This window comes from Lathyrus oleraceus, chromosome 3 (genome assembly GCF_024323335.1).
Source record: "Lathyrus oleraceus cultivar Zhongwan6 chromosome 3, CAAS_Psat_ZW6_1.0, whole genome shotgun sequence".
Classification (NCBI taxonomy): Eukaryota; Viridiplantae; Streptophyta; class Magnoliopsida; order Fabales; family Fabaceae; genus Lathyrus; species Lathyrus oleraceus.
In genome coordinates, this window is record NC_066581.1 from 40,527,640 (window position 1) to 40,541,402 (window position 13,763).

The 13,763-nt window shown below is 35.5% G+C and overlaps 1 protein-coding gene across 1 annotated transcript; it reads left to right on the forward strand.

Moving 5' to 3' along the window:
• Positions 1 to 7,393: 7,393 nt before the first annotated feature.
• On the forward strand, positions 7,394 to 11,310 carry LOC127129537 (uncharacterized). The gene is made up of 4 exons (XM_051058696.1): positions 7,394 to 7,509; positions 8,020 to 8,143; positions 8,792 to 9,024; positions 11,013 to 11,310. Exons 1-4 carry the CDS (start codon positions 7,394 to 7,396, stop codon positions 11,308 to 11,310), a joined length of 771 nt encoding a protein of 256 aa, XP_050914653.1.
• The last annotated feature ends 2,453 nt before the right edge of the window (positions 11,311 to 13,763 follow it).

Genomic DNA, 13,763 nt, shown 5'->3' on the forward strand with positions numbered 1-13,763 from the left:
TACCCATGTATAACCTTTGTGTACAAAGCAATCAAAATCGTCCTATTATGAGATATTTGTTCACCATGAAACCCTAAAACTGCATTAACATTACATTCCATACATCAAAACTTAACATATGGCTTTTGTTTTCAGGGAATCCAAAGATTGCATTGTGAGCATTTGAAAAAAACGAGTACAGAAAGAAGAAACACATATTCATTCAGATTCAAGACGCCATCAATAGAAATAACTTACAAGAGACTTATGGGAAGATCCTCAACTTGCTAGATACACAAGTAAATATGAGAGCTCTAGTTTCTTTGGAACAATTTTATGATGCGCCTCTCCGTTGCTTCACCTTTTTAGACTTTCAATTGGCGCCAACCGTTGAAGAGTTTGAGAGAATCATGGGTCACAATTTGAAACATCACGAAATGTTTATAAGTTTTGGAGAAAAGCCTACCCAGGAAATGATTGTGTTTGCTCTATACCTACCCGTGAAAGAAGTAGCATCAAACTTGAAAACTATAAGAGAGCTTCAAGGGTTTTTAAGGAAATATTTGGAAGCTAAAGCCCTAACTCTAGAGAATCAAGGAAATTGTAAATCCTTCAAGGATGTGTTAGCCCTGCTTATATATGGGATAGTCATGTTCCCTAGTGAGGATGATTTTGTGGACCTCCAAGCCATTCACGTGTTTTTTACGAAGAATCTAGTTCCTACTCTCTAGGAAGACTTTTACTACTACATGCACACAAGGTATGAGAAGAAGAGGGGAGTAGTTCTATGTTGTACTCCGTTGTTGTATATTTGGCTCATGTATCATATACCCCAAGAAGGCATATTCCTATTAAAAGTAATCAATAGCCTAAAAAACTAGTGTATCTTACTATCGACTCTACCTTTTGGTATAAACGAGACTGGGAGGTTGAGGATGTCATCATTAGTTGTAGGGATTTCCCCAACGTACCTCTAATAGGGATCCGAGGATGTATCAATTACAACCCAGTTTTATCCATGAGATAGCTTAGGTACCATATGGAGCGTGCACCCGAAGAAAGTTTCCTCGAAGCCTTAAACATGCATAATATGGGAACAAAAAATCCATCAATGCTAAAGAGGGTAAGGAGATCCTGGTCCAGGATCAACTGTAAGGGAAAAGAGTCAGGACGAAGAAATTGTGTTGCTAAGGAACCCTATTGTCAATATGGGTAAAAGAAAGGGTGTGATAAATCAAACTACCTTTCAATATTGAATTCCTACTCCACCTCTTGTGCTTGAGACTACTCACATTCCCATCGAAGAAGCAAATAAGTTCAAGACAACCATCTTAAGGCTTGAGAAGGAGAATGAGGAGCTACAGTTAAATCTTCACGGATAACTCGCGAAAGAAACGAGTTGAAATTTAACCTCAACCAAAAAGAATGACTTCTCAAATATAAGGAAACCAAGGTTGAAAGCGAGAAGAATAAGAGGCTGAGAGTTAAAGAGTTCCTATCAGGGGCAGAACTTAATATCAGCCATAAGAGTCAAGAGCAAAAGATTTGAGACGAAGTAATAGTGAGTGGAGAGTTCTTTGGAATATGACCTTGAAAATCCATAAAGAGATGAGGGAGGGATTCGAAACTCGAATTCAAGAGCTCACCCAACTTCTCCAAGAAGCTCAAATTTTCATAACTTATGAGGCTCAACTCCCAGAAGAGATCGAGCAGACTGCCATAAATCCTCAGGCTAACCTAAACGAGGCCTTACAAGAAGTGGAGAGACTCAGGTCTTCTAATCAACGCTTGAAAGAAGACAGGGAGACAATGAAAAATAAATGTAAGTTGAAATCCAAGAAATGAAAGGCTTGGCACAACGAGACCCGAAGTCCATTTACTATGCGCGCATAGAAGCTGGGAAATGGTATGGAAATTCTGTCGAGGTGGTTGAGCTCGCCAACCATTTGTTACAAGAAATGCATATGAGGTTGAGAGATTCCTTTGAGGACATGACACATGAGAATTTTCCTCCCATGGTCTTCGATTTCATCATCTTCTGTCAGGATATGTTGAAAGATCTCAATCTTGAACTAGATTTTATAAAGTGAGCCCGAGAAGAGGAAGCAGATCGATTTATGTACTTTATTTTTCAAAATATGGTACTCACTGCAAAATATGAATGAAATGAGAAAGATTATGTCACGCAATTTGTAGTTGTTTTATTTTTGGTTCTTATAATTCTAAACTGCTCGCAAATGATCAAAATCTCCAGATTCTCCCCAAAACAAAAGTTGTGCATAAAACATGAATTTACATTCATACATGTAGGCATAAAATAAACACTAATTTTGGCCTTTGTATATCCCCAAAACAAGTTTATCACCTGGCGCGCGTTTAGAACGTCAACCATGTCTCAGGAGACGATGGACGAACTTCAGCAAGGTCAAGAAGCATTGAGAGTGAAGGTCAATCAATTAAAAATACAAATACGAGGAATCGTGGAAACCCTACAAGCCTTATTGAGAAGAGAGTTCCATCCCACACCAATTGATGCAACAGAAATGGCTACTGGTCTACATCCATCAGGTGTTACCCTGGGCAGTGGTAGTCCCACATGACAATCCCTCATTTTCTAGCATATAGTCCTCCCCCCAGATATCATTTGCATCCCTTAGCTTCCAAGTCGACATATCAACATCATTTATCTCTTGCTCCTCAAGATCACTAAAGTTAGAATCAGAACAGGATGAATAAAGCTTGCTTCGACCCGATTCTTGGGCCATATAGTAAGCCTCTACCCGTAACTGATTAAGAATTTATTGGTAACTCCTCGGGCTATCATACATATGCCAACACCATATCCGCCATGGTACAATCCAAAATGCAACATGCGAATTCCATGAAGAGGCAGTAGGACATGATTGGATACTTATATAGCATTGAAAGCCCAAGTACGACAGTTGATTAATAACAAGAGCCTAGTCTTTGAAGAAGATCATATGAAGGCCGGGTGCATATACCAAACTGGGATAGTGGGGCACTCTATCGAGGAATGCAAGAGTTTTAAGCTCAAACTGCAAATGTTGATCAATCCAAGGTCACCAAACCTCAAGAAAGAAGGCTCAAATGCACAAGTCTTTATTTCTGAGCCATGTAATGAGGAAAGCAAGGGACTTATGAAATCCCTTAAGGTATTGTACCATAAGGAAGTGGTTAAGGATATGGCTAACGAGATACCAATGTTTGCTTTCAATGGGATTAAGATAGCATCCTAGAGTTCCAACGCCAAAACCATGCCAATGGAAACAAAGATGAAGGGGGATAGATCAGGAAGGGATGCATTCAGCGATGAGGTTGAAGGAAAATAATTTGGAGTTTGTCATTCCAATTTTGACAAGCATGTTGGTCCCAACCTTGGGGTGGTTAAAAATGGGCAACAAACAAGTCGCAAAGTGTCATGCCAACAACCACTACCCCCCGGTCTTTAGTTCCAACAACTATGGACCGCTCCTCATTCAAATCAACAAGCCCATGGCCGAGGATATCAGAATTAGAATCAAAATTTTCAAAAGCGTTAAAACAGTCTGGAAAGAATGAATGCTCCCATCAATTAAATTCATATGACATACAATTAACTTCTGCAGCCTCTAATTCAGAGCTCGCTGGTGGTTCCCAGATCCCCTAGGACGGTGCCAAAAAAATTCCCACACGGGTATGATCCAAATGTGCAATGTAAGTATCATATTGAATAAGCATGACACTTGACCGAGGACTGCAGAGCTTCAAAATCTAGAGTACAACAATTGATCAACAAAAAGTACATAGCCTTATTAGAAGAAAACCTGGTGGTGAACATCAACCTCTCGCCCGAAGGAGTGCGAAGACTTCAAGAAGCTTATCTTAAATCTAGTGGATCAGACAAGAAAGCGTATCCTTGACGCTGCTAATCATTTAATAGCTTTCATTTGTAATTTCTTTACATGTTAAGCACTTTGTTTGCTTTAAAAAAAAATTTCTGAATGGTAAGATTAATGAAATGATTATGCATCTTTTAAATTAATTCATTCATATTCATTCATTTTTCTTTTTCATCGCATCAAAAACAAAACAAAAAAGAAATATCAACTCTTATCCCATTCACTTATCTGTATCAAACTTTTGTTTAAGTAAAGATTGGAGAGAGGATGATGAAAACGAAATACCTGAAATTGATGCGGTATGCTTTCCAAGAAAATTTTGTTGATGATGTAAGGTATTGTTTCAATTCCCGAACACCGAAGAGATAAAGATTTAACCCTAGTCAACCTCTTTGAGCCTAGAAGTTGGTTTCTCTTTTAAATTAATTCATTCATATTCATTCATTTTTCTTTTTCATCTCATCAAAAACAAAACAAAAAAGAAATATCAACTCTTATCCCATTCACTTATCTGTATCAAACTTTTGTTTAAGTAAAGATTGGAGAGAGGATGATGAAAACGAAATACCTGAAATTGATGTGGTATGCTTTCCAAGAAAATTTTGTTGATGATGTAAGGTATTGTTTCAATTCCCGAACACCGAAGAGATAAAGATTTAACCCTAGTCAACCTCTTTGAGCCTAGAAATTGGTTTCTCTTTCGGAATTAAAAACTCTTAATCTTAACTAAGGGCAGGGTAGTTTTGTTCAATTAATCTGACTATGCATTCAAATTGCAAGAGAAAACATCTCATCTGACGATCAGCCACATGTTATTGTTCACACACATCTTGAAGTGTTGTAGAAGTCGTGAAAAGTCAAAATTTATAGTGGTTGATCCTCACCAACCATTAACAAGGCAGTCACAATCTTTCAACAAAGATAGAAAAGAAAGAAAGGCCCGCTAAGTCGAGAACTTGAAAAAGGTGACTTAGGAAAAAATTAGGGCATCCCGCTGGAACGAAAAGCTTCAAAGAAGCGGTCCAGAAAAAAATTAGGGACAAAAAGCAAAAAAAGATAGGTCATCAAACCCTTAATAAATAAAGCAGGATAAGTGACCATCATATCAAGAATCGAAGGGTCACCGACATTCTTGACAAAAATAGAAATAAGATGACTGCCATTTCAAGAAAATCTCATCTTGAATCCTCAATTTTACCCTTACACTTCCGAACTCTCTTGGAAGTTGAACGCGTAGGTTGAATTAACTAAACATAGGACTGGAGTTCTTCAAGAGGAAGGAAGGAGTAGGTTAAAATTAAATTTTGATCCTTATATCCTTTTATTTCAAAAACCGTGAACCAAATCACATTACAACCCTAAAAAAACCTAATTGAGGCAGGGTTTATTTTGAAATCATACTACAATAATATTGGATTAACATGACTCCAAAGATCTTTGCTAATCATTTGTATTGATCGCATCACCATTCACACTTTGAGTATCTAGATCAAAATTATGTTCTAATCATTGACCCATTGACTATATTTCACCAAAATGATCTCAATAAATTTTGATTTCGAAATTTGTGTGAGCATTGTATTAAAATTTCCATTTTTGAATGAAAAAAATTTAACTGCAAGTTAGCACTTAGCATCAAGGGAATTCCAACGATATGCAGTAAGTTGAGGAACTTGATCATGTGAAAGAAGTTCAGTCATGGGCGAATGACTTTGTGAATCGATCAATCTGAGCCAATCACCCCAAGAGTTGTTTATTCAAATAGAATATCTCTTTAAGACTCATACTATGGCACTCCACCACAAAGAGCAATGTGTTGGAAAAAGTTTGATTCTACAACTATCTTTCAGTTTTGATGATAACAAAGTGTAAAGAATAATTTTATACACTAACCAGTTTGCTGAGTATGCAGAAAATTGGAATAGATTCTGACTCTGAAGTTGTCCAGACTCTGAACAAAAGAATAGAAATATTCAAACAAAGTCAACTTTGATCTATCAAGTCAACATTCTGAAAAAAAGTTATCCAGACTGACTCTGATATAAAGCTCTGATTACATACTTGTGAAAGTCTCATAACCCAGATGTCTAAAGACTTTATTTGTTTCACCAAGTTCTAATGATAGACTTTGGAAATACTGCTCAAGCTTCATCAACAAATATCATAATCCTCTGAATGAAAGTTAAGGAAAATATTAACAAAGATTTTATGTGGCAGAAGTACAAAAGCAAATATACTTTTTCGATAAAGTATTTTACTCTGTGTCAAAGGAAGCCTTTCGTGTCCTATCATCTTCACCAACTACAGGCTTCATCAACAAATATCATAATCCTCTGAATGAAAGTTAAGGAAAATATTAACAAAGATTTTATGTGGCAGAAGTACAAAAGCAAATATACTTTTTCGATAAAGTATTTTACTCTGTGTCAAAGGAAGTCTTTTGTAATCCTCAAGCGACCAGGTTAGGTCAAGCTCTTGAGAAGTCAATAACAGTTTGTAATTGAGGTTGAAATCTTCTTAAGCGAATAGGTAGGTTAGGGTCTTAAGGAGTCAGTGACCATCCATTTTCTTAGGAGACCAATTGGGTTAGAATCTTGAAGAAGTTCGTAACAGGTTGTCAATGCATTTGTAATAAGTGTTTATTATAGGATTCACCCTTGTCTAAGGAAAATCAACCAGGTGGGTGGGATGGAGGTAGCCTTGTTAAAGGTGAACCAGGATCAAAATCCTTGTGTACTTTATCATTGTCATTATTGCTTTAAGCTTTTGTTTTAGGTGCCAAAAAACTGTCGTTCTTGAAACCCAATTCAAACTCCTTTTTCTTGTGTTTCTTGAACCTTCAATTGGAATCAGAGCTCCGGTTCTAGTATTGAAACATTTGTGTTAAAACACTTAACTGTGTCAGATAAAGATCCAACTTTTTATTGAAACACACAATGACATCTACTAGTGGTGAGAAGTCATATAAAAACAACAACGATTACTACTCTGCTAAACCTCTAGTCTTTGATGGAGAAAAGTTTGATTACTAGAAGGGTAGAATTGAAATTTTCTTCCTTGGGTATGATGTTAATCTATGGGATTTGGTGTTAGATGGTTATACATATTCTGTATATGATAACGACATTAAGCTTGAGAGAAGAAAAATGAATGATCATCAAATGAAGGATCATCAAATGAAGGATCACAAGAATCATCATATATCCATAACTATATTTCTCAATGTCATTTCCTACTCTGAGTATGAAAAGATAACAAACAGAGACTCTTTTTAGTCTGTATTTGATTATTTGAAAATAATTCATAAAGGAAATGAGAAAGTTAAAGAAACTAAAGCCTTGGCTTTAATCCAGAAATATGAATCCTTCAAAATGGAGGAGGATGAAATGGTTGAGGAAATGTTCTCAAGATTTCAAACTCTTGTGGTTGGATTGTAAGTCTTGAACAAAGGTTATACCACTACAGATCATGTAAAGAAAATCATCAGACGTCTGTCTAAGAAATGGAGACCAATGATGACAACACTAAAGGTGTCCAAGGATCTGAACAAGACTACTCTAGAGGAACTTATAACTTCTTTGAGAAGTCATCAGATCAAGATGGAGGAAGATGAGACTCCGAAAAAGATCAAGTATGTGGCTCTAAAATAAAAAAGTAAATTAGAAAAGGCCAAAGCTCGTCAAGCTGATGAAGAGGATTCTGAAGAAGAAAAAGAATATCACTATTCTCCAGAAGGATCAACCATATCTGGAAGAAAAAAAATCAGAGGTCACAGAAGAACAAGTGGACATGATGAGTCAACCTTTGGGCAGAGAAAGTCTGGAGTCGATGAAGATGTCTCTTGTTTCGAATGCCAACAACATGAGCATTACAAAAATGAGTGTCCCAAATTCATGCTAATGAAAAAATTCTCTAGAGAACAAAAGAAGGTTATGATGGCTACCTGGGATGACTCGGAAAGTTTAGAATATGATTTTGAAGAAGAAAAAATGCACATGGCACTTCTGGCTAGCTCATAAGCATCTGACCATGGATCAGAATCAGATTCAAACTCAAATGAGGTATTCTCTAATCCAACTTGTTCTGAAGTTGAATTTTGTCTCACTAAAATTCTTGAAACGTTTTAGAATCTCCATAACAGACACGAGGATTTGAAAAGAATCTATGTAGCTGTCTCTAAAGCCCTTAGTGAGTTGAAGAAATATAATCCTAATCAGAAAGAGAAGCTTTCTATTATTGAAAAAGATATCTCTACTCTAAAAAGAGTAAAGAACTTGAAAAGGAAAATCCTTCAGAAACTCCTATGGAGTTTGATGATGTCATAAAGAAATATGACATGGCTTTTCAGAAATTTCTTGCCCGAAACATAGATAGAAGCAAAATGGCTTCCATGATCTATAGAGTAAGAAGCAACAGGAAAATAGGTCTTGGTTATGAGCCACCTAATCACTCTAGGGTCAAACCTAAATCTAAACAAAAGGCTTCGAAACTAAAAGTTATACACTCCTATTTCACTTATGCACACACACATGATTATATTGAACAAAAAACCCATATTAATAAAAACTCTAGGAAAACCAACAAAAAGGACCCAAAAGGATATGTGTACCTAATGATAAAATAATATATGTTGTAGACATGTTTAGCAGCAGAGCTGACAAACCATTCATGGTACCTGGACTTTGGACGCTCATGTTTCATAATAGGAAGAAGGCATGTGTTCCCAAGTCTGGAACTCCATGTAGACACTGTAAGTTTTAGAGTTAATCAAAAGGTATTTCTTAAACAAGTTTGATTCTAAAGCTCAAAAGTGTATCATGTTAGGATACTCTAAACACTCGAAAGGCTATAGAGTGTACAACACTGAAACCAATGTTGTTGAGAAATTAATTAATGTTAATTTATTTGATAAGATTGATCCTGAAAAGTCAAAGATAGATGAAAAGCTTGCAAATATGAAGATCACATACTCAAAATCTCAGGGTGTTCAACTTGAAACAAAACATTCAGTACCAGAAGCTATTGAAATATCAAAATATGTTGACACACCAATACCTCAAAAGAAGCACAGGCAAAGAACCTCTCACTTTGAAGAACTTATTCTTGGTGACAAGTCAGAACCTATCAGGACAAGATCTTCATTCAGGTAAGATTAAGAAACTCTTCTAAGATGTCTGTCTATAATAGGACCAACATCCTTTGATAAATCTCTTCTAGACTCTGAATGGATTTTGGAAATGCAATGAGAACTCAATCAATTTTCCAGAAATTATGTGTGGGATCTAGTGCCAAAAACATAAGGAAACCATATCATATGAACCAACTGGGTTTTCAGAAACAAGATAAATGAGCAAGGAGAAGTGGTAAGGAACAAGGCCAAACTGGTTGCACAAGGCTATAATCAACAAGAAGGATTTGACTATACTAAGAATGCGCCTTTTTATGAATAAATGGAAACACTATTTTATCCATTTATGGCAATGTTTTTTTGATGTTTGGTCTCAACCAAGAATAAGACCTTTGGTCCAGTAGCCAGGTTAGAATCTATTCATCTTTTAATTTCATTTGTTGTTAATCATATTACTATCTTATATCAAATGGATGTTAAAATCGCATTTATGAATGGTTACATAACTGAATAAGTTTATCTCCATCAACCTCCTGATTTTGAAAATCATAAAAATCATGATTTTGTTTATAAACTTAAGAAATCTTTGTATGGTCTAAAATAAACTCCTATAGCTTGGTATGAAAGGCTTAACAATTTTCTTTTGGAAAATGATTTTTCAAGAGGTAAAGTGGATACAACCTTGTTATGTAAAACCTTCAAAAATGATCTTTTAATAGTTCAAATCTATGTTGATGATATAATCTTTGGTTCTACTAATGTCTCTCTCTCCCAAGAATTTTCCAAGTCCATGCAAGCAAAATTTGAAATGAGCATGATGGGAGAATTCAAATTCTTCCTAGGAATTCAAATTAGTAAAAACTCGGAAAGATCATACATTCACCAGAGAAAATATGCAAAAGAACTTCTGAAGAAGTTTGATATGACAAAATGTAAGATTGTTAAAACTACAATGCATCTCACTTGCACCCTTAGAAAATATGAGGAAAGAAAAAAGGTAGAATAAAATGTATACAGAGGTATGATTAGGTCTCTCTGTAACACCCCATACTGCTTTCAAGATTATCGAATGACCCCACAAACCAACACGGTTCTTTTCAGCATACTTTGTCCTCACTCACACGCTTTCTGGGAAACTTCCTAGAAGGTCACCCATCCAAATACTACTCCAAGTCAAGCACGCTTAACTATGGAGTTCTTATCTGTTAGCCTACTAAAAGATGCATCTTGTTGGTATAAGTAATACCAATTAATCCTAATAAGTCTTCCTTCAACCATGTAGTCCCATACCTGCACAACATTAGGATCCCTCTCTTTTCGGTGTGAATTTAGTTTTTTCCCCAGAAGCTGATAGGAGTGTCTCATTGTCATGCCTCGTGCACCGACAACCACTCCCTCACACTCGGGTGTTACATGTAACCACTCTCCTCCCTCTCCGGCTTCAGGTGTTACATGCCCACCAACTTCTGCTTGGTTCGTCCCCAAACCACATCGTACTAGGAGAGATATGGCTCTAATATCATTTGTAACACCCCAGACTACTTTCAAGAGTATCGACTGACTCCATAAACCAACACGGGTCTTTTCAGCATGCTTTGTCCTCACTCACACGCTTTTCGGGAAACTTCCCAAAAGGTCACCCATCCAAATACTGCTCCAAGTCAAGCATGCTTAACTATGGATTTCTTATCTGTTAGGCTACCGAAAATAAGATGCATCTTGTTGGTATAGGTAGTACCAATTAATCCTTATAAGCCTTCCTTCAACCATGCAGTCTCATACCTGCACAACATCAGGATCCCTTTCATTCTGATATGAATTTGGTTTTTTCCCTAGAATCTGCTATGAGTATCTCATTTTCATGCCTCATGCACCGATAACCACTCTCTCGCACTCGGGTGTTACATGAAACCACTATTCGCCCTCTTAGGCTTCGGGTGTTACACTCTCCTTTACCTAACCGCTTCTAGGCCTAATATTGTGTTCAATGTATTCTTATGTGCTAGATTTCAATTAGATCCTAGAGAATCTCATTTAACTGTTGTTAAGATAATCTTTAGATATTTGAGAGGTATTACTAACATTGGTTTTTTTTATAAGAAATCAAAAGATTACAACTTAGTAGGTTTTTGTGATGCTGATTATGCTGGAGACAGACTTGAAAGAAAAAGAACCAGTGGAAGTTGTCAGTTTCTAGGTGAAAATATAATCTCATGGTCCAACAAGAGACAATCAACTATTTCATTATCAACAGCAGAAGTTGAATACATTACAGCTTCTGGATGTATCCCTCAGATCCTCTGAATGAAAAGTCAGCTAGAAGATTTTCAGCTAAATGAGAGTAATATTTCTATCTTCTGTGATAATATTTCTACTATTTGTTTGTCTAAGAATCCCATTTTATATTCTAGAGTTAAGCATATTGAGATTAAATATCATTTTATCAGAAACTATATTCAGAAGGATATTCTAAGCTTAAAATTTATTGATATAGACCATCAATGGGCTGATATCTTTACAAAACCCCTTATTGAGGACAATTTCGTTTTTATTCTGAGAAATTTAAAAATGGAAATTTGTCCTAATTAAAAAATCTAAATGTGTGAAAACTCTTATGGATTAAAAAATAAGACTCTGATACTTTGTATGTTTTTAACTTTGAAATAGTCAGCCCTTTGATAGTTAGTGAGTTTTATGGCTCAAAAGCTCCAAATCAGAATCACTCTGGGTTTCTATGTTATCTGGACTCTAATACATATCAATGTTTTGTTTAAGCATTTTTTGTTAATTTTTTTATTATTCTTTTTTTTTAAACTTCCAAATTGCTTGGGTAATCGTTGGGAGAAATCTTTATTAGGTAAAACAAAATCATACTATAATACTCCCAATGTCATTAATCTTTCATGTTTCCAATATCGTCTAGCCTTTTCGTCCCCTAACATAGCGTGTTATGGTGTCACTATCATAAAATCTTTTTTATTCATCAAATCTTTCACCTTTACGCTATTGTCACTCTATTTAAACACCACTTTTCTCTCATCTTTATTCATAACTCTTCATTTCCTATCAACTCTTCAGTTTTCAAACTTCTCATCCCTCTCCAGATCTTAAAACCTTCTATCTAATGTCTCTCAAAACTGGAAGCTTATATTATGACAAAGTTTTGAAGAGAAGATCTCAAAGAGTAAAATCTAAGTGGCACAAGCGTTTAGTAGCAGCTAGTGTCAGAGTCAATTAGTGATGCAAGTGATTCACTCGTTTTGGAGTCGTTATGGGAGCCTGACTCCCTAGTTTAAACACTTGTTCGGAGCACGTGTTGTTTTTCATGTGAAGTATAGATTCCCTCCTCAAGGTTTTCCCCACCCCTCTTCATTTTTCCCGTTATTACAAGTCTTCTCTTGTTTCACCTTTCCTTTTTCATTTTCCATGCATCGTCTTTTTTTTCTCACCCTCCTTTTTTTTTGCTGACAACCTTTTTGGTTGATGACAGAAGGGAGAAATAGGGTTTAGATTCTCGAGTCTAGAGTCTAGGGAGTAGTATGGATTGGATTTTGATCATTTTTCCAATGATCAATCTCGAACATCCATAAATCTAGATGAAATTTCTTTATAATTTCGATGTTATATCAAATGAATGAAATTTCCTTATGATATATTGTGTTTTATTTCTATTTTGTTTATATTATGTTTGATTGAATGTTTTTTATATCTCTGAATCTTGTTGTGTTTGTTAAAATATCTGAATATTTTCTTAAAAGAACTATTTTCTGAGATTTACATGTGATTCTAAGTCTAAAATTTAGGGGGAGCTTGCAAACTTAACTCTAAAATTTAAAACTAAGAATAATGGTTAAGCAAAGAAAATTTTGTTAGTCTAAAAATTCAGAGGGGACTTACAAACCTAACTCTGAACTTTAGATGATTGTCAGTAGGGAGCTTTCAAACCTCACTCTGAAAAATCAGGATAGGAAAATTTTTGAAGTCTAAAACTCAGGGAGAGCTTACAAACCTTACTCTGAATTGTATCCTGCTTATTTGATTTAAGATTTTATTAAAACCAAAATTATTTTGAGTCATAAACTCACGGGGGCTTGCAAACCTCACTCCGTAGATTTAAGTTCAAGAAATTATTTTAAAAGTATAAAACTTAAAGGAAGCTTACAAGCCTATCTCTGAAGTTTTATAAATATGATTGCTTATTGAATAACATTTTTTTTATCAAAATACATGGATTTGTGTTCATAAAAAAGGGGGAGATTGTTGAAGCAAGTTTAGTTCTACAACAACCTTTAAGTTTTGATGATAACGAAGTCTAGAGAACAATTTTGCACTCTAACTAGTTTGCTGAGTATGCAAAAATTTGGAACAAATTCAGACTCTAAAAATGTCCAGACTCGGAACCCAAGAATAGAAGGATTCAAACAAAGTCAACTTGATCTATCAAGTCAACATTATGAACATAAGTTATCTAGACAGACTCTGATATAAAGCTCTGACTAGCTGCTTATGAAAGTATCAGAGCCTGGTTGTCCAAAGGCTTTATTTGTTTCACCAAGTTCTAAAGATAGACTTTGAAAATACTACTCAAGCTTCATCAACAAATATCAGAAGCCTCTAAATGGAAGCTAAGCCAAAATTCAACAAACATTCAATGTGACAGAAGTACAAAAGCAAATATACTTTTTCCATCAAGTATTGTACTTTGTGTCAAAAGAAGTCTTTTGTGTCCCATCATCTTCACCAACTACATGCTACAA

What these genes read in the sequence shown, in the direction of transcription:
- LOC127129537 (XM_051058696.1), top strand. Translation starts at nt 7,394, where the DNA reads ATGACAACACTAAAGGTGTCCAAGGATCTGAACAAGACTACTCTAGAG. An exon ending in ATATCTCTACTCTAAAAAGA is followed by an intron (nt 8,144 to 8,791) that starts GTAAAGAACTTG and finishes TTATTTGATAAG; the next exon opens with ATTGATCCTGAAAAGTCAAA. An exon ending in AGGACAAGATCTTCATTCAG is followed by an intron (nt 9,025 to 11,012) that starts GTAAGATTAAGA and finishes CTTATGTGCTAG; the next exon opens with ATTTCAATTAGATCCTAGAG.